Source organism: Podarcis liolepis (assembly GCF_965112155.1).
Source record: "Podarcis liolepis genome assembly, chromosome: 11".
Lineage (NCBI taxonomy): Eukaryota > Metazoa > Chordata > Lepidosauria > Squamata > Lacertidae > Podarcis > Podarcis liolepis.
Window position 1 is genome coordinate 47,566,695 of NC_139565.1, and position 27,919 is coordinate 47,594,613.

At 42.6% G+C, this 27,919-nt stretch overlaps 1 protein-coding gene across 2 annotated transcripts in view; it reads right to left on the reverse strand.

Annotated features, from left to right (window-relative positions):
• The window catches only part of EGFLAM (EGF like, fibronectin type III and laminin G domains), a 103,840-nt gene that overhangs the window by 49,392 nt on the left and 26,529 nt on the right, over positions 1–27,919 (reverse strand). The window contains exons 2-7 of one of the 2 annotated variants that reach the window (XM_083465794.1): positions 19,938–20,047; positions 17,912–17,995; positions 14,097–14,123; positions 11,627–11,744; positions 10,823–10,958; positions 2,627–2,793 (exon numbers count right to left, since the gene is read on the reverse strand). In XM_083465794.1, coding sequence (XP_083321920.1) covers positions 2,627–2,793; positions 10,823–10,958; positions 11,627–11,744; positions 14,097–14,123; positions 17,912–17,995; positions 19,938–20,047 — 642 coding nt within the window. Of the gene's footprint in view, positions 1–2,626; positions 2,794–10,822; positions 10,959–11,626; positions 11,745–14,096; positions 14,124–17,911; positions 17,996–18,904; positions 19,146–19,937; positions 20,048–27,919 lie in introns of those variants that run through there. The other variant, XM_083465795.1, reaches the window with a different exon arrangement.

The following is a 27,919-nucleotide window of genomic DNA, read 5'->3' on the forward strand; positions in this document are numbered from 1 at the left end:
TGTTTGGGAACTACAACTCCCATCATCCCTAGCTAACAGGACCAGTGGTCTGGGATGGTCGGAATTGTTGTCCCAAAACATCTGGAGGGCTGAGTTTGGGGATGCCTGCTCTAGTTCATGGGCCACCACTATACGAGCACCTAACAGAAAGTGGCTTTTTATATATCATACATATCAATATTATTCCTGTTATACAGCATTATTATTAAAAATAAAAAAATTCCTTCCAGTAGCACCTTAAAGACCAACTAAGTTAGTTCTTGGTATGAGCTTTCGTGTGCATGCACACTTCTTCAGATACACTGAAACAGAAGTTGCCAGATCCATCCAGATCCAGATAGCATTATTATTGTTATTGTGATAAGCTATAATTGAGCTTCTGTGTTAAGAGGAGCCAATCATACCCAGAGCAGCAGAGGAAAAGATGTCTATCTTTGGATACAGAAGGATTTGGAAAATTTATGTCTAAAGATAAACAGGATGTGGGAAGAGTGTGTGTCCAGCAACAAAGACAGATGACCTTCCATGAGGAATTCCAGACTACAAATTCCATGGAGCAGATTGTACCTGGAAGAGGTTTCCATAAACATTCTGTTCAGAAGTTAAATTTAAACCCAAGAAACTTCAATGAGGATCATAATTCTAAAGATTCTGCACAACTTGCAATGAAGTTGTCCCACTGGGACCAAGGAATGAAGGCCAAGACCACAGGAGATGAAAGAGGCTGGCATGAAAAGGAAGCTTGGATTAAAAAATAGCACTGCTAACAAAACCCACCCCAACAGAATTCAGGTTTAACTGATAATTCAGAATACTGCTCCCCTTCCCAAACCCACCATGGTTTTTTAATGAATCCTTCTGCTCAGTTTCATCCTTAACCTGCTGCCAGTTTTCATTTTTGCCCACACAGAGGATGGAACTCAACAAGAAATGGCACCCCCGTCAAAACTCCCCACTCCTCCATGAACTTCTCTGTGTTTTGATGCCATTACATCAGGGCTGGCCCTAGCTATTTCCCGCCCACAATGAAGGACAAGATGGCGGCTCCCCTGGTTCCATATTTGTAAACTATTTAAAGGACTCTGACACCACGTTAACAGCCATGGCTTCCCCCAAAGAGTCCTGGGAGCTAAGGGTGATGACCTCACAGATCTGTAGTTCTCGGCACCCTCAACAAATTGCAGTTCCCAGGTTTCTTCATGGCTGTTAAAGTGGTATAAGAGTGCTTTAAATGTACAGTGGAATCTCGGTTTGTTGTCATACATTTCAGTTCTCGAACGCCGAAAACCTGGAAGTAAATGCTTCCGTTTTCAAACGTTTTTCAGAACCCAAACGTGCAACATGGCTTCCTCTGAGTGCAAGAAGCTCTTACAACCAATGGGAAGCCACGCCTCGGTTTTTGAACGTTTCGGAAGCCAGACGGGAAGCAGATGTGACCTCACTTCCTACACAGGTGATGGGACAACATCTTTCACTGCATACCAGCTAACGGTGCACAGGGTGAGTCACATGACACACGCCGTTCTGTTCTCCAACCCTTCTCCCTGCCTGCAGAATCTGCCACTTGAAGAGCCTGGGTCCCTCTGTCTAATGGCAGGGCTGGCCATGCACTACAGTCAGTGGCGTAGCGTGGGTTGTCAGCACCCGGGGCAAGGCAAGTAATTTGCGCCCCCTAACCCATGGATTTGTGCCCCCTAAACCGTGGATTTGCGCCCCCTAACCCTAACCCCCAGATGTTGCGCCCGGTGCGGCCAGCCCCCCCTGCACCCCCCACGCTACGCCACTGACTACAGTCGACTTTCCTCACACCAAACAAAGACAGCCAGTGACGTGAAGTGGGGTAGGGAAACAACCAGAATAGAGTCATCCGGGGGACCCGGGGTAAGCTGTACAAGAATGGACTGCTGATTTTGGTAGCAGGTAGTTAGTTATACTTCACATAGCTTTCATTTCTGCTCTTGCATCCTCAAAGAGTGTGGGGGTTTTCAAAATTCAAGGCACGCAGGCAGGATAGCCAAAGGCTGAAGAGACAACAACCCTCGCACACGCACACACAACAACAACAACAACAATAAAAGAGTCCAATGTTTACTCCACAACATCTGATCCAAAAACGGACGCAAACCGGCTCATCCCATTGCCCGCCCCTCAGTCAGTGCTCCAAGTTGTGCAAGCACCTCCAACCTTCTATCGCAGCATCACAGATTTACTTTGGTCTTTTTCTGTAGTCGTTTTTAAATTGTGCATGCAATATATACAATTCCGTTTTAAAGAACTGCAGGAGAAAGTGAATAACAGGGCTGTCTGTGTTTCTTCTCCCTAAGATGCTTGCTTATCAATTCCGTATGTAGCTGCTATAAAACAAAAAAATGAGAATTCTGTGGTTGCAAGGGAGCAGCACGAGGCTGTTTTTTAGCCTGGGGCTTCCTTTAATTGCACCCATGGCTTGACTTTTACAGAATTCTGGAAGCTGCCAACATCCAGGTAGTCAGCAAGGCCAGATTCAGGGAGCAAAGGAACAGGGAAGAAGGGAGTGTTTAAAAAATACCATCAGTGGCTAAAGAGAGTTCTCGGCCACCGTGAATATTTTAAGTGCCAAACAATCAAAGAAGGATATTCTACTCACTGAACATTCTGATAGCATCACTGGGAGCACTAGGCAGGCTGGATCCATATGAATTTGCCGCTCGGACTGCAAACTGGTACTTGTTGTTCGGAGTGAGACCCTTCAGAACCATGGAGTCCATTTGGATCTGCTCTCTAATTACTGTCCAATTGGCGTCGAGATCAGGTCTGATTAGGATGAGCAAAGAAGACACAAGGTATAATTCAAATCGGCCATGTCAATCAGCTGAAGCCAAATATTTGCAAGTGTTAAGAGATTTACTGAACTTGTCATTCTATCTGGAATTACGGCTATGAAATTTGACTGCCGTAAATGTGCTGGTGTCTCCTGGATGTTCTGATTTTAAGTAACCATCACACATTAAATCCCACAAGCAATTCCATTGCCATTTCATGTCAAAAAAGGAAAAAAACCCCAGACAGCAGTGAACATTTCCTATAAGCTACCAAATATGATGGTAAAATACTGCATACCATTGCATGCCACCTATGCCAAATATGAAATACGGAAATCAAACATTGGATATTTTTTGTACCCAGGTTCAAAATGTAAAAATGATCCGCTGTGACTTATGATACAGGCGTGTACAGTATTGATTTAGCTATGACTGTATCTACAGAAATATACTTTGATCTATTCTGCCTACCAGAACAGAAATGTTGTACTTGCCAGTGAATGTCTGTTCTTCTCAAAGAAAGGAGGATAGCTAGCATGGGGATTAGGGTCCTTGGGACTTGGAAACAGCCTCCAGCTGCTGTGTACAGAGGAGGGGGACCTCTCTCAACTCCCAGACCCTTCATTCCAACGAGAAGTGTCAAAATAAGAGAACTCTAAAAATGAACACATTCCTACCATGGAGGCAAAAAGATTAAGAACAACCTCCAAGGGATGCCATTGCAAAGTTGTGCAGCTCACAGTCACATAACCTTAGAACTAAGAATGCTGAGGTGCCAGGAAGAGTCTCTTTCATCCATCACATGCCTGGGTGAACAGGAACGCTTTTAACTTTCTCCTGAATGTCAATAGTGCGCAAAAGAGGAATGCACACACCTTGCCAGGGAGGGCATGCCACTAATGGGGAGCCAACACTAAGAAGGCCCTGCCCTAGGTCAATACCAACCAGGCTACAGTATGTGGGATATTCCCAGGAAGAAACAGAAGCGAAACCACACAGAGAAATTGTGTAATTAGAAATGGGAATGGAACATAGAGAACTGGGTGTGAACTAATGAATACATACTAAGTAAAGAACGGTGGAACATTATTTTAATATAGGATCACAGCAGAGAGACAAAGATGGAAAGACTTGGAGGAATGATTGTTGAAGTTATTGGAGACAAAGTTGATTGATTAGAGAAAATTACTGCTGACATTTATTAATAATAAGTAGAGAAGCCCTCTTGGACTTTTTGTTTAAAAAGGAAAATGAATTAATCAATTTAGGTTGAAGACTGGGGAAATATTGCCTAACAGAAAGTAGATCAGCTAGGTGTCATTCTAGAGCAGGGTTCAGCAACCTGCGGCCCTTGGGCCACAAGTGGCCAACAGGGGTTGTTTAAACGGCCTGCGAGCCGTCCCTGAACCAAGCCTCCCATTCGGTGAGTCCCCGCGCACTGTGCTAAACCGACGCAGCACAGAGCAGGGACTCGCTTCCGGGACACCGGAAATCGTATCTGCACAGACATGATCCAGCCCACTGAGCGATCTCCGCAGGAGTGAACCAGCCCAAGCGAGGTAAACCTTGCCAACCCCTGTTCTAGAGTGAATATTTTGAATCATTTCTTTTATGTGACAACCAGGTGGAAAACTGGAAGTCCCTTTTTGTTTTTCTTCTGATCTTCACTTTCCTTTTTGATTTGAGTATTTTTATTTTCCTTTGGTGGCCTATTTTCTCTTTCTCTCCTTGCTTTTGCTTTCATTTAGATCGGTTCCTTTTCTTTTATTGTATCGTGAAAAAGCTTTAATAAAATTTTATTTAAAAAAGCAGCAGCAGCAGCTGGGAGATGTTAATGGGAGAAATGAAGGAGGACTGGCATGTCAGGAACCCAGCTGCAATGCTGGAGGGGCTATACTGTCTTCTATGGGGCATCTCCCACACTTTTATGGGGCAGGGAGGCAAGCAGGAGAACACCCCACATCATCCCACTGAAGTCTTTCCAGTTGAAGTGCCTGAAAATAACAAGGACTGAAATGACATCTAAAGGAAAAATAAAGTTGATGTCCACCCCATATCCTTGTAATATTTATGGCAGGAAATAACCTCCAAGGTTCAGATCTACTATTGTTTATATGCAGAACTAGTTGCAAACAACTCTGGCAGTATTCTAATGAAAACAACAGTCTAAGGCAGGCAGGCTGTGTATTCCTTATTTATTTGGAGCCTAGCAAGGGCTGCCAAAATTCTTTTATCGGCCAGTATCACTCGAGGGTCACTTCAGTTGAGCAAGAAGGGTGGACACAATTTGGAACCGTTCTGTTTCAGCTTGGTCAGTACTCTGTGAACTGGAGAAACCAAATTCTCTGGTCACAGGAGACCAAAGGAAAAACCTCTACACAACAGCCCAAGGAAGGATGACTCACCTCTAAAATATTGTCTTGTCTTAAACTTCTGCGCCGGTTCTAAGAAAATAAATTTTCTCCAGACATGTTGCTTCCCCCATGCTAAGAAGAAAAAGATGGCCTAATGATGTGCACCTACCTGAACACTCAAGTTTTAATTTTTATACAAAGTGATGGCCTCCACCATTTCTACTAATTAAGAGCATCTGTTCACTTTTCTTTGTTTAACAGCAGTCTTCGTTTTTATAGGTGGATGGTTTCCCCCCACTCTTTAATACAGATTCTTCTTAAAATGGCATTCTACATACAATGCCAACTGCTCATGGGGCAGGAAGGAAACAGATAACTGAAGGTAATCTGTGGTCATTTACACACTAAACTATTGGGGGCACAAAAATGTAGTTTTTCTCAATCCAGAATCATTCACATTTATCCTCAATGTGCTGAGAGCCAGTGTGGTGTAGTGGTTAAGAGCGGCAGACTTGTAATCCGGTGAACCGGGTTCGCGTCCCCGCTCCTCCACATGCAGCTGCTGGGTGACCTTGGGCTAGTCACACTTCTTGAAGTCTCTCAGCCCCACTCACCTCACAGAGTGTTTGTTGTGGGGGAAGAAGGGAAAGGAGAGTGTTAGCCGCTTTGAGACTCCTTCGGGTAGTGATAAAACGGGATATCAAATCCAAACTCTTCTTCTTCTGATTACAATCTAGATCCAGCTGTCCACAAGAGTAGGCCTGGTTACTTGATACATGTTTGAACACTCTCCCCTTGATTAGGTTAGCCATGCCTATTTCTCCTTGAAAATGCCCCAGCTGCACGAAAGAGGAAGCAGTGATGGTGGCATATGGCCACCCATGTCATTGGGCTGCTGTGGATACAACTCCCATTGCCAGGAACACCTATATCATTTTTCATCTGTTCTCAAATGGGCACACTGTGAAGTACTGCAAATCAATCTCCCACCAGCTTCTGCTTTCGGAATGAAGCCAGTTTCTCATAAGGTGCTTTTCGGGGGCAAAAACTATGCAGTTGATCTAGATTGTCTGCGGACTACATGGAAAATACAAGTCCAGTGGTACCTTGGTTTAAGAACAGCTTAGTTTATGAACAACTTGGATTAAGAACGCTGCAAACCTGGAAGTAGGTGTTTTGGTTTGTAAACTTTGCCTTGGAAGCGGAACATGTTCCTCTTCCTGTTGAGTGTGTTCCATTTTTAAATTGAGTCCCCCACTGCTATGGGAAAGCATGCTTTGGTTTAAGAATGCTTTGGTTTAAGAATGGACTTCCAGAATGGATTAAGTTCGTAAACCAAGGTACCACTGTATGTGGTTTACTTTGATTCTAGAATAAAATGTGTGCATGCAGCCTCATTTTAAGCTGCTGTTTGATCTCTCTCTTGCTATATATATATATATATGCACCAAACATCCTATAAAGCTTTAAGGCCAAAATACTATAATATAGCATCTTAAGACGCCCCAGTGAACAAATCATCCAGAAGGCTTTGAGGAACAATTTTGGTTCTCAAATGGCCTTGATAGAAATTCTGTAACAGTGTTGAAGCGCCAACTACAAATATATGAACTACTACCTACCAAGCTCCTGCAGGTGTATCTGGGAGGAGAATTTTATCTCGTACCATTTTATCTTACACGTACCATCTGCTTTTTCCCTTTACAACTATTCCTTCTGATTAATGTCCAACCGAATTTGGAAAGAGGTTCTTTTTTTCCCCTGATGCAAAAGTGCAATGTTTAGACTTCTTTCTTCTTCCTTTTGGAAATGTGGGGGAATGATTTTCCTGTAAAAACATCTGCTAGCAATCTGAAATATATAATTCTCAAGCCCATAAAGCAGGGCTTACGCTTAGCTGAACCAACAAGCCCAGCTTGGGGAGAGCCCTGTTCTTGCACTTCTATGAATACTAGTAATTAGTTGAATGCCAGTAACGGTGAATTCACAATTATGAAAAATACTCTGCCTATGGTGTAATTCACAGAATGTTACAAATTACACATTTCCATATTTTATTAGACCTGTTTCTCCAAAGCTGGGCAAAGAAGATGGAAATTATGCTAACAATGTCAGCATCCATCTCATCTTATAGTTTCCTTTCGTTTTCATCAATCTTCATATAGCTTAGAGTACATATGTACACTTTAGCCCTCGTCTTATTTGTCTTCCCAGACAGTCAGTAGGGTATAGTATTTTCTGAACAAAGACCAAAAGTGGAAAAAATCATGGCTTTACAGGGTGTGATCCCAAACTTCCAAAGCCTAATTATGATATCCTGTCTCTGCTGCTTTACTAGGGTACAGTTCTAAACCTACAAGTCCAATTAAGTTCAGCAGGACTTGCTTCAATAGACATGTATAAGGTTGCACTACACATAAAAGAAATCTAAAATTCATATGTAGCAAAAAAGCACCTATACTATCATGGTCATGAATACGCATATGTCTACTACGTCGTCTTCTTTGGCGATCACTAGTAGCTGGGTAAAATTGTCTTTCATAAACACGGTTTTGAAAGTGAGTCCATAAGTGACTGTGGAGGCCAATTCTGGAACCACACGTCCTTCCACAGTGGGGTCATAGGTTTCTGGGCGGGAGTTCATCACGGTGAAGTTTTGCCAAGCATGCCTTCCTCTTAGCATGTTTCTCCTTTTCGTCCTGAGTTCAAGCGTCTTCAAAGCCCATGACACCTTTGGTAAAGGCTGTTCTCCAACTGGAGCGCTCGCAGGCCAGTGTTTCCCAGTTGTCGGTGTTTATGCTACTTCTTTTTTTACTTTTTTTTTGCATTGAGAGAGTCCTTAAACCTCTTTTGTTGACCACCAACATTACGCTTTCCATTTTAAAGTTCAGAATAGAGGAGTTGTTTTGGAAGACGATAATCAGGCATCCGCGCATCATGACCAGTCCAACGAAGTTGATGTTGAAGAATCATTGCTTCGACACTGGTGATCTTTGCTTCTTCCAGTACACTGGCATTAGTTCGCCTGTCCTCCCAAGTGATGTGTAAAAATTTTCAGAGACACTGTTGATGGAATCTTTCAAGGAGTTGGAGATGGCATTTAGAAGTGGTCCATGTTTCACAAGCGTACAGTAAGGTTGGTAGTACAATAGCTTTGTAAACAAGCATTTTGGTTTCCCTGCGAATGTCCCAATCCTCAAACATGTGTCTACATTACAACCAAGCTGTATATAAATCTTGTGAAATAAAAATAAATTACAAATCATGCAGTTCTGCATAAGGATCTGTTTGCATATGCTCCCTATCAATGGACATGAAGCACTTGCATGCTTAGGAGTTTCATATGTACCTCAGAATGGACATGAAACTGCAGAAGATGCAAGTGTTTCCAGACCTTATTCTAATAGAGAAAATTTCAGAACCTCTCTCTCTCTCTCTCTCACACACACACACACACACACACACACACACAACCCTTCATCTCCCATCATCCTGTCCATATCCCATTCTATGGCTACTTAACTGTTTCTTTGTCTCAGCCATTATGTGCCTTGTGTTTTTAAAAGGGGGGGGGTTCAGGAAAACTGATTTAATGTTACAGCACACAATGAATTTCTGGATGGCAGGGTAACAATTTGGGGGGTCAAAGATACAGGATCCACATGAAATCCAGTCTAATCCCTACAGACCACCAAGAGCCATGAGTTGCACAACAGAATAATGTTAGTGCAGTAAAACACGTTTAATTTACAGTTTCTTGGCTTCCAAATCAGGATGCAATCTTGGGTCATGGGAAAACGCAAGTTTCAGAATGGGGTTACATACACACAGGGAGAATTTGGAAATCACTTAGATAAAGTCATTTGCAGAACTAAAATGTATTAAGCTGACTTGAATATATCTGAGTTGATAGTAGAGAAAACTGCGCAAAAGCACCAAAACTCCTCTTATGAACACAACGGGGACTGGCATTTAGAAGAGATTTACTAGCGTTCTGGGTGTTACACATAATAAACATAATTTTAAAAAAATAAAAACAAGTCAGAACAAAATATCTTAATTCAAATGGAAAATATTTAACTTGCTTTAAGGTGACACTGTCTTACACAAATAAACCAAGAATAAAATACACAGAGAGAGATATAGATAGTTATCTTCACCATGAGTGGCTCATGGATATAGCAAAATGCCTAGGACATTTCCAAAATGAATAGAAAGCTGAAATTTGTCCAAGGTTGCCTAATTACTATGTAAGTCTGAACCTTGGATATTTTTGCATCTAATAGTCAAATGCACAATAACAGCCAGCACTTTGGTAGGGAACAAGACAATATAGATATACAATGGAATACAGGTGTATATGTGGAGGAGTTCCCTGTTCCACACAGCTGATTGATGCTTAGACTGGGAGGTGATCTGCAGTGGCAGCCAGGAACATGAGTTGGAAACAAGATAGTCTCACCTAAGATATAATGGAAGTGCGTAGGAGCGCCTTTCCAGCAAACACCTTCAAGAATCGGTCTAACAGATTTTTACTTTTCATAGCCAATGGCCATGACACCTTTAACAATCATCACAATGGGAGAAGAAACATCTCCAGCAGTGACCACAAATATATGTCTTGCAGAAGGCAAGCTGCTTTGACTAGTATTTAGCACCATATGCATTCAGGTAAATCATGTAATGAAATGCGTAAGTCGCATTTCTAAGCAAAACGTTATTATGATGGCTTTGAGCATTTCACATTTTCCTGGAAATGCAAGATCACCGTGACCCAGACAACGCTTTGCAAACAAACATAAAATGGCTATCCTGAAGGTGGTTAACGATACACAAAATAAATCACATTCATGAAGAGCACAGCTGTTGTCCATCTGTGTTCACCAAAAGGCTCCACACCTGCTCAACCGACTTGCATAAACAAGGTGTCAAGGCAATCATCTGTATATTGAACTTAACAAAATGAACCCATTCACTCTTTTCTAAGTTCCCACTCACCTGCCTGGCATAAGGCTGCCAAGGACAACTGAGACCTCAGAAGATTTGGCAGCCAAGGGGCTGTGACTCCACTTCCTGCTCATTTCCAGCATGACATCTAAACAGGTGAGCTTGCTGATGCTCACAGGTGAATGCAATAATATGAAAAACCTATTTCAAACAACTAGAACATGGCGTTATATATCCCTAAACTCACAGCCACTGAAAGTTGGGAGAAATAAAATGGTTTTTGCAAAGCTATGGAAGGATGCTGAGTTTTCCAGGAGTCTCCAGAGGAAAAGGAGTTGTAGAGAGCAACAGAAATGGCTGCTGGTCCTGATGGCTATAAATTACCTCCATTATCAGAGGCAATATGCCTCTGGTCTTGCTTGCAGGCTTACCATAGGCCCCTGGCTGGTCAGTCCAGAAGGCTGGACTAGATGAGCCTTTGGTGTGATCCAGCAGGACTCTGATTATGTCCTCTGTATGTTCTCGCTGTCCAAAGAGGAGCACATGAAAAGCATCAATAGGACATAAGAAGGGAAGGAGCTTTCTTTGGGACCAAGCCATTTGAATGAATGAATAAATGAGAACCAACTTCCACCTAGAATAAAGATACCAGTCTGAAATAGATTTCAACCCATGTGAGCCAAGAGTGTACACAAATGCGAATCCTATAAGCAAAATCACCTTATGAATTCCACTGTGTAGTACTGAATTGGGGAACTTCCTTCACTGGGTCCTGGTTTCCACGAGAGAGCAACTTCTGAGTCAGAAACGACCAGCACTTGAGGCTGGTATGGTGGATCTGGAGGCATGCATTTATCTAAAACGAAAGAAGAGTATGTGTCTGCCAATCATACCATCTCATCGGTCACTTTGGAGAATCCCAGAAAGTACTTCTTGCTGTGGCAAATGCATCTATACAACTATATTTTGAAAGGAACTGGACATCTCATCAGAATATTTTGTTGGCTTCCTTAGTTCGCTGTTACCTCCAGCTCCTGCAACCCACTTTCTTTCCCCTAGACCTAGTGGCTGTAGTTAGTGCCACAGGACAGTGATAGAGCGCATGTTTTTTTCATTCCAAAGATCCCAGATCCAACTCCTGGCATCTCCAGGTCAACGAAGTGCCTGGCTGTGACAAGGAGGCAGCCTTGCAGACCAGAAACTTTATGAAGCAAAGCAAATGCTTCGATGCCCTTGTGGAGACATTTCAAGGAAGTTTACGAAGGTGCCAAGAAACCACATCAGGCTGCATTTCTCCTTTTAAATCTTTAATAGCACTCCTGGCTGTTTTGCCAATACATCTACATCTTGCCCTCTCACCAGCAGTACTTCTGAAATCTTCATCCCCCTCCATCCCCAGCTGCAATTTGCACGCTGTACCCTCTCGCTGTCAGCATGCATTCGCCTGCCAGCAAAACACAATGCCTGGGATTATCTCTGCCCCAACCGGCATCCACAATAGCAAGCTATTCGCACAGCTTTTACCTTGCGATAGAGTCATTACATTTCTGGGCATGCTGGGTCTGCCTTTTCCTGCCCAGCCGTAAGCTCCTACACTTACACGGTGGAAAGTGCCTGGCTTCAAATCTCCAATGACAACTTCCTGTTTGAAATATAAATTGGGGAAATAGATATATATATATATGTATGTATATATTTTTAAAAAAATACAAATAACTGTTTAATTATAAGTAAAATGTGGTTCAGCAGAGTTAGACAAATCCTCTTTCTGCTAGAAAGGCAACTTCAGGCTGAATTTGTTCATTTTCTTATTAAGGGGATGTTTAAGCCATCCTTCAGCAACCAAGGCAGCACACAGTTAAAAGAATAACACTAAGCAATTAAAACTTCCACACTTAAAAGAATAAAACTACCCAATAAGAAGTCTTCTACTATAAAACAACATTAAAGTACAGTAGCGGCACCAACCATGAATAAACCCAGGCGAAAACAGCAATAAAAATTGTAACTATCTGACTTGAGGAAATGTCTGGCAAAGCTTTTTAAAAAAATCTCAGCTTCTCAGGAAAGGGCATTCCAAAATGTAAAGAGCCACAACCAAGAAGGCCTCTCTCAAATGGCAGTGGGCCTGGAAGTAGGACTTAAATATCCATTGCAAAGTTCAAGAAGGCTCATGTGGAAGAAGGCAGTCCTTTAGATCACCAGGCCCCAAGTCCTTTAGGTAGTCACCTTCTCCCCATAATGGGTAGTAGAGGAAATGCAAGACATGATATCATCACATTGTGAGTTTCTGCAGTTCCCTTCCCAATGCAAGCAGCAGCCAATAATATGGACCAGAGTGCCAAAATGTGTATGATGAGGTCACATCCTAGATTTCAGGCAGAGGGCCTTCTTGGTAGTGGCTCCCACCTTGTGAATGCCCTCCCATCCGATATCAAGGAAATAAACAACTACCAGACTTTTAGAAGACACCTGAAGACAGCCCTGTTTAGGGAAGTTTTTAATATCTGATCTTTTATCGTGTTTTTAATATTCTGTTGGGAGCCGCCCAGAGTAGCTGGGGAAACCCAGCCAGATGGGCGGGGTATAAATAATAAATTGTTGTTGTTGTTATCATTATTATTTCCTTAACTATGTGATGGCTAGTGCAACCTTCCCCAATATGGCACCTTCTTGCTGTTTTCAACTACAACTCCCATAAGCCCCAGTCAGGGATGATGAGAGTTGTAATCCAAAACATCAGGAGGATACCAATTAAGGAAGGAAAGAGAAACTCAACACAGGACTGGTGTTGTTGGTAGCAATCCCATGATCAGCACTTCATCCAGTTCCGGGTTCCAATTAGAGTGCGCCTTTTCTTTTCTTTTTGAACATGTAAACAACTACAAGTAAGGTCAAGGATTTCCCCTGAAAAGCTCTCCTGAGGGAGTCGTATCTGTTTGACCTACACCCATCTCTCAGCACAGTTCAGACGTCTGTGCTGGAAGTAAATTTGCCGCTGACAGAGGTTTGCTGTCCAAAGCAAAGTTACGCCACATCCTCCTCCAGCATCAAAGGCAACTAAGTACACGATCTAGTTTAATTTTAAACCCACAGCAGTGCGAAGAGAAATTCTAACCTCACTGACGCCCACAAGGACACAATGGAAACAGATGTGCTGACATTTTTACCAAACAGAACCCAAGTTGTACGTTTTAGTCTGTCCTTTGGATAACAGAGCTCAGCACTGCTAAGTCTGAGGTGAATGTCATACGCTCCGACTGCCCCTACTTGCCAGGGAGAGTCCCGGTGTCCCAGTCTCTGTCAGTGGTAAATCACAGTCTAGGACTAGTCTAACGGGTGCATATTGATGGCCAAAATGACTTGAAGTAAGAGCACTTGGAAAATTCAGTTATGACACATCAGAATCATTTCTGCAAACTTTGTCAGTGCTCCTCCTTCCCTGCCCCTCTTGTTTGCAGATACCTAAAATCTTACTCACAGTACATGGAAAATTACAGAAAACTTCGGAACAGCTTGAAATTCTATTTCCAGGTGCAGAAAACTAATGATTTGTCTGCCAAATCTCATTGTGTTCTTCTCTCCACACCCCTTCTTTTAACTCTCTCTCTCTTTGCATTTGTCAGAAAGATTCACATGAAGACCTTGCCATGGCTTCTTCATTTTCACCACCAGGTCAATGAAGGGTAGGGAGAAAAGAAAATGGCTTTCTCTACTAAAGTTGGGATTTGGACACCAGAGTCCAAGCTCTCGGGCACACATGTTCTGGCTACTGAAAGATCACTTGTTTTTTTCCACCAGCAACAACAATCCATCTCTCTTGAGGGAGGAAGAAGGAAGAATAACAGAGGCGCTTTATCTTGCCTGCTAGTCATTTACCAGAGCTGGAGAATACTGGCCATAAATGCTGTGCCTGTGTTTGGAAAAGGTAAGTGGAAATTGGCCACTTTGCCCAGAAATGCAAAAAAACAATCTCCAGAAATATAATACTTACAAAAATGGCTTGCCCATCCATTTGACCCTGGTAGAAGGAAAAGAAGAAGAACTTCTTAATGAAGCACCATAATTAAATAAACATATCGGATAAAACATATTGGGTGCAATATGCACATTTTGCAAAGCAATATTCCCATATATAATACATGTTATATGCTATTTTCAAAAATATATGCATTTATATTTACCCTAGAAATTGCATTTTTGTACACATTACTTGGCTGGAGAACTGTATCGCAAAAGTTGGAAAAGAATGAAGATTGAAGGATGGCTCACGAATGGTTCCTGAAAGTGAATATTAGATATGCTCACTTTTAAATGTGAGCTGAACCAAACTCCCAGGCAAGTGGCAATATTTAACTCCATGCCATTGAAGTGTCAGCCACTGATTTCTGCATAGCAAATGCACAGGAGCCAACCAGCTGGCAACCCTAGGTCAGAACAAGAGGAGGCAGCAGAAAAGAGTGAAGCAAACCCCCTTTCCTTCTGAAGTGGGACCCTGAGAAGGGAGCAGGATGCCAAAGAAGACACAAGCAAACACAGTGGAAAGAAAAGAAGGTGCCAAGAGGCGGAAATGCAGAAATTTGGGCCCTGGTCTTCCCTGGGGTATTTCCATCACTTGGCATTTTGCAACATATGCTCATGCAAGGCTTGGCGTCTCTAAGAATAAGGCATCTAGCCCAGAATCCTGTTCTCAGTGTGGCCAACCAGGTGCCTATGGGAAGCCTCAAAACAATACCTAACTGCAACAACACAACTGGTGTAGTGGTTAAGAGCAGTAGACTCATAATCTGGTGAACCGGGTTCGCTTCCCCGCTCCTCCACATGCAGCTGCTGGGTGGCCTTGGGCTAGTCACACTTCTCTGGTCTCTCAGATCCACTCACCTCACAGAGTGTTTGTTGTGAGGGAGGAAGAAGGGAAAGGAGATTGTTAGCCACTTTGAGACTCCTTTGGGTAGTGATAAGGCGGGATATCAAATCCAAACTCCTCCTCCTCCTCCTCCTCTTCTTCTTCTTCTTCTTCTTCTCACTTGTGGTTCTCAGCAACTGTTATTCAGGGATATATACTGCCTCTGACAGCTGAGGCAGAGTGCAAACTTACCCTGAATGAATTTGTCTAATCCTCTTTTAAAGGCCTCACTACTTTTAGGGGTGTGAGAATTTCTCTTCAAATAATAAACTTATAAGCCAGGAATTATACACTAGCAAACGGGAGCATCGGTGTCTGCTATTTTAAAATTCCACCCACAAGGATCAAAGCCCTGTTAGCACACAAAGCAAGCAGGATTGCAGTTCATAGCTTGCTTTTGTTCACCCACTTACTTTTCCATTCCTGCTGCATAAAAACGGGCCTGAGCACACCCTAGAAAGACTTTTGTGCATGGAAGAGCTCTGATCGGTCCCACATGGCACAGTTCACTGGGAATGACCAACAGAGCTGTTCACTTACTCGTATATTTTTCCACACACATGCAGATGTCTCCATAATTAAAATGCCATACTTAAAGTCAAATTGTAACAAGGCTACCACATGTTTTTAATTTAGACAGCCATGTTCCCCAGATTACAATTTCTGAAACTATATATATATTTTTTAGAAAATAGAAAAAAAATGGAAGGTAATGGTAAAGTCAGACATTGGTTTTCTTATAGAACACACAATTAGGCCTAGTAACGTCAAGTCTGTTTTCTGAAAGGCTGCTGGGACTTTTTTACAGTTGCATGGCACCGAGAGATGCAATAGGCGCAGCTCCTCCCAAAACAGAGAGGGATACAGAGAGAGAAACCTGTTGGATTTCTGCATATTATGCAACAACGAATGTCATAAAAGTGGAGTAGATGCAGATGGCAACTCTTCCTTGAACAGGGTGGACAGCTGCAAAACAGGACAAGACACCAGTACCTCTGAGAGTTGTGCATGGAAGGGAAATTCAGCAAGTATTGCTTGTCATGCAAGCTAGAATACAGTGGTACCTCAGGTTAAGTACTTAATTCGTTCCAGAGGTCTGTACTTAACCTGAAACTGTTCTTACCCTGAAGCACCACTTTAGCTAATGGGGCCTCCTGCTGCCGCTGCGCAGCCAGAGCACGATTTCTGTTCTCATCTTGAAGCAAAGTTCTTAACCTGAAGCACTATTTCTAGGTTAACCTGAAGCGTATGTAACCCAAGGTACCACTGTATGCTGTTTTGCACATCTATTAAAAGATGCAGGCATCCTGTTTTGCACTTGTGGCTCAATGTAGAAGATAGAAAGTTCCTGGTCGAAGTTCTGTTGGTGTGTTGGTGAGGATCTGTTCTTGGATGTGTGGGGGTAGCTCCTTAACAATCTTGTTCAGTTCTTTTTTGTATCCTTGTGTGGGGTCTGAGTCCAATTTTATGTAAAAGGCGGTATTGTTTTGCACTTGGTCACCCTAACTTTGCAGGCACTGTCACAGAGACAGAAACAGGCTAGAGTGGCAAACAAACCCACTTTACCTGGCACATTAAACCATGGTTTAAGTGAACAAGTGGAGTGTTTGTGTATGCTGTTTAAAAGTTCTCTATGCAGCCCTGCTGCATAGTGTCACGGAGACATCGCTCTTGCTGTGACATACCTGGGCTTGTGATTTCATTTCCCTGAAAAAATCAAAAGTACTAAGCCAAGAAGAAAACTTGGTCACTACTCTTGGTTTGTTTGGAGAGAAACAAGCCAGGACCTAATGATAATAATAATTAATAATACCTTTATTGTCATTGTACAATCTGTGTACAATGAAATTAAATGAGCCTTACTCCTCCCCCAACCCTCAATCTCTTATCAAACAACACACCACCTCGCAAGTCAATTTTGCTGTTATTTTTTGTTCAACAGCCTAACAGCCCATGGATAGAAGCTATTTTTTAGCCTGTTGGTACAGCTGATTATACTTCTATATCTCCTTCCCGAGGGCAGAAGATTAAAGAGGTGATGGCCGGGGTGTGAGTCATCCCTGAGAATTTTTCTCGCTCTCCTAAGGCAACGATCCCAGGCGATGTCATCTAGCGGACTCAAGGGACAGCCCATGATATTATGTGCTGTATTCACCACCCACTGTAGAGACTTTCTGTCCGTGGCTGTCAGGCCAGCATACCACACTGTGATACAATATGAAAGCACACTTTCTATTGTGGACCGGTAAAAGGAGTTCATCAGTTGTTGTTTAACATTATTCTTTCGCAAGACCCTGAGGAAATGGAATCTCTGTTGGGCCTTTCTGACCACCTGAGTTATGTTGATTTTCGAAGTGAGGTCCTCACTAAGGTAAACTCCCAGGAATTTAAAGAAGGAGACTCTCTCCACACAGCCCCCCCCCCCGATATACAACGGGGCAGGTTCCCCTCTCTTCCTCCGGAAGTTTTTGATATCGCAGCAGGGCCAAACATTGGCTTGTTTCCTTGTGGAGCGGTAGCAGCAGGAGTGGAGGAGCAGGAACTTTTCAAAAGAATGCACTAGCATGCTGCACAGTTTATTTTAAACTATGGTTTAATTTGATGGGTGAGCCAGGCCATGGGCAAATGCAAAGCTGTCATTTAGCCATACTCAATACTCAAGTGTACGGGAACAAAATGGCGTTGTTCCATATGTTTTGGACTACAACTCCCATCATCCCTCACTACTGCTCCTGCTGGCTAGGGATGATGGGTGTTGTAGTCCAGAAACTGCTGGGGACCCAAGTTTGAGAAACACTGCTCCAGACTTTATTGATCTAAGCAGAGCCCCTGTGTTGATAAAATTCCATTGATCAGATAAACTGACCTACAAGAACAGCATATGCTTAATATCAAATACTCACCATACTGAGCATGTCCAGGCTAAGAGGCACATCATGGGACTGCTGTTTAATTGGTTTATCTGCCTTGAACTCGGTGTAATAGACCTTTAAAATAAATTGGTTAGGTTAGGTAAACTAGTAAGAATGACAGTGAAATGAAGCATTGCGAGTATAAGCAATATTGACGTTCAACTCAGCTTTTACCCCCAAGGCAATTAGGCTTGAAAGGAGCCTTTTATTGGCTCTGACAGGAGGAGTACCCCTCCACACACACACACACGTCCAATTGTGGTGGGATAGTCTTCTTGGCGCAAAAGGAGTGGAGGAGTGTGTTGCTTTTAGGTTTCCAGATTCTAAGAGAGGAGGCGAGACGTTCATGGTGAGCTCCAACACCGTTTTTCTAAAAAAATAACACTGATTTGGGTTTATATCACAGCAACATTTTTTCAAGCCAAATTGTGATCCTGGAGGGCCCTTTCCGGAGGAAAACTTGCAGTTGGGAGAGGGAACAGTTAACTCTCTCATTTCATCAAAATATAGGGGAGGTGCTAGTTTTGAAAGGGTCAGAGGGGAAAGGGGGATACCTAAGCCTAAAGATACTGAGGAGTGTGGTTGCCTGGCTCTGTAAGAACTATTAGACAGATAAAATATGAAAGCGAACAGGAAACCAAACCATACTTAACAAAACAAGATCAGGGTTCTCACACCCTTTACTAGACTACTGCACCATCATCCTTTGAAAGGCAAAATGTATGGTAGTTTTGGATTCCCCTGCCCTTAGATTTTCAGATTAATGCTGCCTGCTGTGTGCTACATCCCATCTGCTTGAAATCCAACCCAGCTTAAACAGGCACAGGAGAGTTTGGACAGCTGGACCACCAAAGACTTCGGCTGCATATACAGCAGCAAAGAAACTCAGACCTGCTGGGCTTTTTCTTAGCGCTACAGATTTTAAAGTGACAGGATCTTTAGGCAGAACTGGAGGTGGCAGCCCTACACAAAATCTCGCATGACCTTGCCTGTGTGTCCTTTCCCTATGTTTATTGCAAGCCTCGAGGGCAGGGTTTGTCTTGTTTCTTATTTATTGGAGAGCACTTTAGGAGTAACATTGTGCCCATGATACCATAATTATTTAAAAGTAAGCACAGTTCTTCAGTTGAAGTACCAAATTCTGCAAGGAACAGGACTCTTTTTCATTTAATAGTTTAAATTAGGGGTGGAGAGCCTGCAGCCTTCCAGATGTTGTTGGAATACAGTTCCTACTGTCCTTGATCACTGGCCAAACTGGAAACATTGCTCTGGTGAGGAAAGCAGTTTTGTGATTCCTCTGAGTGCCAGCCAATCTGCAGTCTGCACAGAAGAGGTATTCTGATTGGTCACAAGGTCCAGCCAATCAGAATTCGGCACAGCCAGCTTTTACTGGAAAGAGAAGATGGGGTTGCTCCTGGGCTCATTCAGCTAAAAAAAGCTGGCTGCACATCCACAACAAGCTCAGGGTTCAGGGTATATGCAACTTGTGCCAAAAGAATGATTACAAGAACATGACGCTGAATTCCTCCCTGAATGTGTATCACTGGTACTTAGAATTTTGTAGTCACATAAACGTGACACCACGAGCTATTGAGACACTCAGTGCCACATTTATGTATAAGCTAAACAAGCTATAGCTTAGGGCCCCACTCTCTTGGGGGCCCCCAAAAAATTTAAAGGGCAAAAAAACTGAATGTACATTTCCAAAATATAAGATAAAGAACAAATAAAATAAAACCTACATGCAGCAACAGTGTTTTGTGTTGTGTAGGCTCTGATGATGTACATATTTTGTTATGTGCAAATGGCTTTAGATACCTATTAGGTCCATAAATTGCCATATAGCATATATTCAACACTAAAAACAGTGACAATTTGTTGTTGACAAAGGACAGCTGGACGTGTAAAGGGCCCCATTACCTTCAGTAGCTTAGGGCCTCATCAAACCTAAACCCGGCCCTGGAGACACTGGACACAGGAATACCTCCTTGCATAGCCAAAACAGAAAGGTACTCACAGTATACCCGGTGATGGAACTTGCATGCTGCCGAGGCATTCTCCATTGTATACTAAATGCCGTGCAGTTGAGTGAATCCAGGGTTATATCCAGAGGCGGCCCCAGCCTATCTGTGGCAAAGAAATGGCAAAGCACAAGAAGCTGTAGGGTATAAAAATGTTGTTTGTATACTGAGGACAAAATGTGCATGTGGGGGGAAAACAGCTGAATCTCCTCTATTTTTAGGAAAGCCCTCCTGAAACTTTTTTTTAAAGATGCAGGCAGAGCAACCCAGACCCCAGAACTGCTGGACTGGGGGGCATGTCGACAAGGTGGCAATACTGTTTCATCCAGCCTTGCCCTGCTGTGGCAGTGTAAGGCCTTTGCCACCCTAGAACTCCTTGGTACACCTGCCCAAACTGTGGATGGGTGAAAGCTAGTGTAAACCACCCAAAGGGGGAATTTGGGGGGGTTGGTTAAAGTTGCTGGGTTCTGGCAAGTGTCAGCAAGCAGCCTGATCTAGGCCTGTTGTTGCACCAGTCTGAGAGCTACTGTAGCAAAACAACAACAACCCAAGAAGAACCACTCCACTCCACTCCATCCTTCGTGTTGCAAGCTGTGGAGCTGCAGATACAGCAGACTGCATCCTTAAACCTACCTTGGAGGACCACTAAAATCAATGGGATAGACTAGACTGTAGCTCAGGGGTAGAGCAGCAGCTTTCAAACTAGGTCAAAGCTTGGTGGCAGATCATCTGCTCTGCATGTAGAAAGTCCCAGGCTCAACCCAAAGCATCTCCAGGAAAGGGCTGGGAATGTCCTGTCTTAAACTCGAGAGAGACCCTGCCACTCCATGTAGACAATACTGAACTAGATGGACCAATAGTCTGAGACTTAGCATAAGGTTGCTTCCTGTGTTCCTAGACTTGTACAGTGGTGCTGCTTCTTTACACTGGAAGTTTCAGATTTTAACAGCTTACCCAAGAGGTGCAGTAGACAAAACCCTGAACTGAGCTTTATTTTCGTGCACACCCCAAACCACCATGTGAGGCATGTCAATGGAAAAAGACAAGCAGAGCAGAACCATGCGTCTTGGACAGCTGGGCTGGTAGTTTCAATCTGGCCCCTACATTTAATAATCGTCCTTGCCTAAGGACCATATTGGACTCACTCTGTGGGTAGGTACATATTACCTTTTCTTATGCACAGAAGCCTGAAGACATAACACACTTGCTGTGATATCTATTTAGCTTACATGAAGTTTTGAGATGTGATTGAGTAATAATTATCTCACAGTGGATGCAAAGTGATCATATGAACCGAATCCATCCAATATCCCCGAGCCATATTTGAGTTATTCTGCTAACTGTACTTAGATCCCACTGTTTGTTTTTGAATCTGTGAACACATGGCGTTACCCAGGGACACAGAGCTATCCTGTAGTCTCTGGAGAAATGCTGTGTTTCGATGCAGTCCAATCCAACTTGAGCATGATAGCCTCGTTCAGGCTGCACTGAATACCACTCCGATGCACACGGTGACAAGCAAATTCAACTTGAAATGCTGTGTGGAAAAGTGACCTCACTGCGTTTCAAGCCAATAATCTGTACACAGCCGAAGACCATGTTCACACCATACATTTAAAGCCCTATGATACCACTTTAAACAGCCACAGCTTCCTCCAAGCTGCAGTTTTGTCAAGGATACTGAGAGATGTTAGGAGGCTCCTTTTCCTTTCACAGAGCTACAACTCTAACAGAGCTACAAATCCCTGGGAAGAGAGATAGATTGTTCATACTCAGACATCCACAAAGCCCATCATGTTTCCAGAATGTAGCCACTCTACCCTGTACATCAGGCTTAACCAACATGGTGCCCTTCAGATTTTGTTGAACTCCAGATCCCATAAGCTCCTGTCACCTTTTTTAAAAAAAATATATATATTTCTTGGGTCAACATTCTCTGGAACTGAAGGTCCTTGGCAGGGTGCAACCATTTACTACTGAAGCACTTCATTTCCTGCCACAACTATGAACCCTGAAACGCGGGGGGAGAACCTGCAACCGGTGTGTGTGCAACCGGTTTGCCAATTTGTAATGTAGAGTGTTCCTTTAAAGAGGCATTAGAAAGTTTGTTCTTTTTGCTGTGTGTCACAGGGAGAGAGGAATGCCTGTCTTGGTAGCAGATTTGTGTGAGAGAGAGATAGAGAGAGAATGGGAAAGGGGGTAGGGAGCAGTGTGAAAGTGTCTTATCCAGATAAATAGGGAGTACTGGATTCAAAGTCTCCAAGGACACCAGGCACACAAACAAACCTGGTGCTGGGACACATGCAGTGTAAGAATTCTGTGGACTCATATGGACTATCTTGGGCTGACAGACCTTCCTCCTTCCCCTTCTCAAGATGCAGAGATTGGCCAGGAAAGCAGAAAACATTACTTCTTGCCCTGTGCACAGAGATCCATGGAGAAGCAATAAAATAAAATAAATAATAATTTAAAACTTATTATTTGTAAGGAGAGGGGGCAGGCTCCACCCATTCCCAAAATAAATAAAGTTCAGGAAGACACAAGATTTACCCACTCTGGAAGAATGGCAGATGAAGGTGATAGAGTACATGGAATTGGCAGAAATGACTGGCAGAATCTGAGACCAGGGAGAAGAGGCGGTGGAAGAAGAATGGAAAAAAATTAAAGACTACCTACAGAAATACTGTAAAATTAATGAATGTTAAAGGGATGTTGGATTGAAAATAAGTGGTGTTAGTTAAAAGATTAATAAGAATATGTAAATATGGATGACAATGGTGGAAAATATATATTTATTATAGGTTAAGATGTTGAGTAAGGATGAATGATAGAGGGCAAGGACTTGCTGAACTAAATATCTGAACTGGAATGCAAAAAAGGGAGGTGTGAGGAGGTCAAGAAACTAGTGAATGAGGTGTAAGATATGAAAATATTAATCTTTTTTCTGTTTTCTTTTTTGGTGTTTTTTCTTCTTTTCTATTCTGTTAACTGTTTTTTATTGTGTACTTCTATGTGTTTTGTTTTGTATTTTCCCATTTTTGTAGCTTTTTTCTGCTTTTTGTATTTTATGTTTAAATTTTGAAGCTTTTGATTGCTTAATAAATATTTTTTTAAAAAAACAACAACAAAATAAATAAAGTTCAACTGCACAGAGGTGGGGGCCACTGCCAACTTAACCAATGGTCAGCAGCCTTGGGAGCTGTAATTTTAACATCTGGAGGGCACCAGGTTGGCTATCCCTGATGCACATCAACTGCAATTATAGGAGCAGCTTGCCCAGTGTTTCAAGTTACTCTTCAGCTTTTTTTCAGTCTGAAAGGTTTGCCATGGGTGTTCATTTCATCATTGCCATGGATCTTTTATGATTTTTATCATAGGACCTCTTTGTTGCTGAAGCTAACAGACCTTCCTGGTTAATTGCTGGTTATCCTTGGCAAGACCATCAAAGAAATAATGAATATTAGGGGTGAGGGAGAGATTATGCAACACACACACACATCCTCAGCTATTAAAGAATCAGCAGAGCTTGTCCAGTTATTTTCCGGCTAGAAGAAAGCTTAAAGCTGTTCATATCACAAGTTCCATCTACTTGCGTATTTATTTATTTTCCTGTCTTGGAAATAAAACGCTCAAACATTAGTAGCCCATCAAAAGCATTGCTAGTCAACACACATGTTTATATTAGGTGAGCAAAAGGAGAAAAGATACCAATTCTTTTTTAAAAAATCAATCAAAAAGATTTATATTATCAAGAGAGATTCCGATCTTTATATAATCATAGGTTGGATTGGATGATCCTGCCCATCACACTGGAATCTTTTTGTGATGTTACGGTTCATTTGAACTGCTTTTATGATGTGTGCTCTATCGATATTGTACACTGCTTAGGAACTAAGACATGGTATTAAGCTGTATATCAATTATTATTAAGAAAATATTATTTTGTGTGTATACATATATAGAGAGAGCACTATATATTAATATTATTATTATAATATGCCTGTCCTGCTCACCCATTTGATATACCTATGCATGGTATATAGCGTGCATATAGCATCCGAAATGCATGGAGAAAACTGGGTGGCTTTTTAATGGGTGTTCCACCCTAACTTTTCAGGTCAATTGCAGGAGCTCAGTCTACCTGTGTAGGCTCTATTCAGACTTTCCACCCCTGCCCTATAGTAAAAGGTCCGTATAGTAAAAGCCATGGTTTTCCCATTAGAGGTGTATGGAAGTGAGAGCTGGACCATAAAGAAGGCTGATCGCCGAAGAATTGATGCTTTTGAATTATGGTGCTGGAGGAGACTCTTGAGAGTCCCATGGACTGTAAGAAGATCAAACCTCTCCATTCTGAAGGAAATCAGCCCTGAGTGCTCACTGGAAAGACAGATCCTGAAGGTGAGGCTCCAGTACTTTGGCCACCTCATGAGAAGAGAAGACTCCCTGGAGAAGACCCTGATGTTGGGAAAGATGGAGGGCACAAGGAGAAGGGGACGACAGAGGATGAGATGGTTGGACAGTGTTCTCAAAGCTACCAGCATGAGTTTGACCAAACTGCGGGAGACAGCGGAAGACAGGAGTGCCTGGCGTGCTCTGGTCCATGGGGTCACGAAGAGTCAAACGTGACTAAACGACTAAACAACAACAACACCCCTGCACAGAAGTGTGTGACGCCTACTTCCCTTCACAGAACAAGCAGGATCAGGGGGCAGGTATCCAATCCAATGTGTGCTTCTGGTATAAAATGAATGAGTCCAATGTTCTCTCGCTTCAGCAAGAGATTAGATCTGCTTCTGTGGTAAACCTCATCTATCAATTTGACCATTTTGCCCCCTCCATGATTGCTGGAATTACTGCTGTGCTGGATTAGTCCGATTTTAGCAGCTAATATGTTTTTTTAAAAAGTTTAAGGTAGAGAATCTATCCAGCACATGGACAGTTCTCATCAAAATAACTTCAGCAATGGAGTAAATTGATCAGACCTCAAACTAATCCCCATTATTTGATAGCTGTTTTCCAATACACAAATGGTTCCCTGCCTGATTGCCAGGGCACAATTCTTACTTGCCACCTGTGACTAGTAGGTCACAGGTACAGGCAAGTTTTACATACTTTATTTTAAAATGTATTTATCTTGGACCAATCTGAGAATACAAATGGTGCTATTTACAACAGTGCTATCAACAGCCTCTTCTTTCAACATAGGAACAACATGGCAGGGTTAGGAGAAATGTCCTTGTGAATTTGTTGGGTGAAAATCGAAAGCACGTCAAAGTGCAAGTAGATAAATAGGTACCGCTCCGGCAGGAAGGTAAACGGCGTTTCCGTGCACTGCTCTGGTTCGCCAGAAGCGGCTTAGTCATGCTGGCCACATGACTCAGAAGCTGTATGCCGGCTCCCTCGGCCAATAAAGCGAGATGAGTGCCGCAACCCCAGAGTCGGCCACGACTGGACCTAATGGTCAGGGGTCCCTTTACCTTTACCTTTCATACCAAGTTAAAATACTGGAAGCTAATGTTCCAAGACAGAGGAAGCTGCCTTATACCAATTAAGACCATCATCCCATCAAGCTTAATAGTACAGCAATCATCAGTAGCCCTCCCCAGTGATGTAAAGTGGAAAAAATTCCAGTGCGTAATTTTTTGGGTGGAAAATCTTCTATTGCACCAGTTTATTAGGAACAATGAATGGATGTCAACTGCAAATATTGGGCAGGGCTGGCAGATGCTAGCTTTGTTAATGAAACACAAATTCAAAGTCTTCACCTGGTAATTGCATAGTGACAATTTCACCATATCCTTATATAGCATATGCAAACAAACACTTAACCTGTTGTCATATTGCAAGACTTCATGTGTGGCTCTGGCTGGATGTTCTAACCTCCTATAAATGATAATAGTATTTTTTTTTAATTATTCCCTGCCCATCTGGCTGGCTTGCCCCAGCCACTCATACAGCTATTCCAGTACTTCAGTATAACCTGAACTATTTTCCCTACTTCCCAGCTCATTATTATTTCTGTTACGGAACTTGCACACTTTTTTGGTTACGTTAGCGTTTCCTCCTGTATGTTTTATGAGTGTCTTTTTAAAACAAAAGCAAAAACAAAAAACCATTATTGTTCCTTTTATGAAAATCAGCACAGGAGCACACGGATCACGGAAGTCACTCATACGCAGTGGGAATGGTGGCTGTAGTAGAGGGTGGGGATTTTATTTTTAATTTTTTCCATGGGACAAGCATAGACTGGCAAAAGCAATGGAAGAAGCTTGGATGGCAACATTTTCAGAAAGCCAAACATATAGCATGAGACTAAAGAAGAAAAACCACTCTTTTTCATGGGAGGAAAAGGGGTGCAGCACATTGTCAAATGTGGCCTCTGCAAGTTTGCAAGTGATCTAGAATGTGCAAGCAGAATGTCTGGAGCAGCAAAACTGGTCTCAGGCCAACATGTTACTGTTTACTACTGAGGTGGGAATAATAATAATTTATTACTTATACCCCACCCATCCAGCCAGGCCTCCCCAGCCACTCTGGGCGGCTTCCAACAGGATATTAAAAACACAATAAAAGATCAAACATTAAAAACTTCCCTAAACAGGGCTGCCTTCAGATGTCTTCTAAAAGTCAGATAGTTGTTTATTTCCTTGACATCTGATGGGAGGGCATTCCACAGGGCGGGCGCCAACACTGAGAAGGCCCTCTGCCTGGTTCCCTGTAGCTCCACTTCTTGCAGGGAGGGATCCACCAGAAGGCCATCGGAGCTGGACCTCAGTGTCCCGGCTGAACGATGGGGGTGGAGACACTCCTTCAGGTATACTGGGCCAAAAACTTTATCATCCCAAGGGCAGTGAGAGGAGGTCCCTGGGGTGAGTCCCGAGGGCCAGATAAAGAAGTTTGGAGGGCCACCTTTGGCCCCAAGCCCTGAGATTTCCCACCCCTCATATACGATTTTTATGTAATTGCATAATATATATTCTGCCATTTGCATAAGGGCAGTTTACAGCAGGAATACAGATTATAGAAAATTCACAATCCTTAAAAACGTATAACACGTCAGTAAAGAACAATTATTGAGAACAGCAGTGGCAGTCAGGTCTCTTTGCCTTCAAATGCCTGCCATGCAAGGAGCACCACTGAAAAGGCCCTACTACCCGACCTTCCTCATATTGACCACCACCTCATATGCTGATCTTAGAGCATGAGCATCTTGATATGGATACCAAGTAACTAAAGAGTCAAGGCTAGTCTTCTCTGTTCCTTAAATATTTCAATATTTACCCTTAGAATTGGAGGTTTTGATTTAATAGGAACTGAAACCAAAATTTCTTTAAAAGGACTTAAAGTGATCAAAGAATATGGTCTCAGAATCAAAAGCACATTCTATAGAGACCTCTTAGATAACAATTTTCTTGGCAAAAGGTCTTTATAAGTACACAAGCACCACTTTTATTTTCTGCAAGCTAATGATATTGCCGACCTTATCTGTTGTGACAGAGGTGGAAAGCTGCGAAGAGAGGGCTTTTCAACCAATTCTAACAAAAATGCCAGGTGAAATGAAGTTATCTTAAAGGTCACTTTGGAAAACGTGAGATGAGGCTTCCATCAGGTTTGCTCTTGTCATTTCCACAAACATTTGATCTTCAGCTAAACACAAAACTTAACACCATACAAATACTCACCGGTATTGATCAGCAACAAGATGTTCGGAGACGGGGAGGGAAAGCAAGCAGAGAGATGACATTTGGGACTTTTAAATAATTTATCTGATTGTTTACTGCTATGGGAGAATTTGTGGGAAGGGAGCTTAGAGGGATGGAAGTGATCTCCAGCAGGGGATCAAGGAAAAACATGATTGCTGTGCCTGTCTCAAACGTACAGTGGTACCTCGGGTTACATACGCTTCAGGTTACAGACTCCACTAACCCAGAAATATTACCTCAGGTTAAGAACTTTGCTTCAGGATGAGAACAGAAAT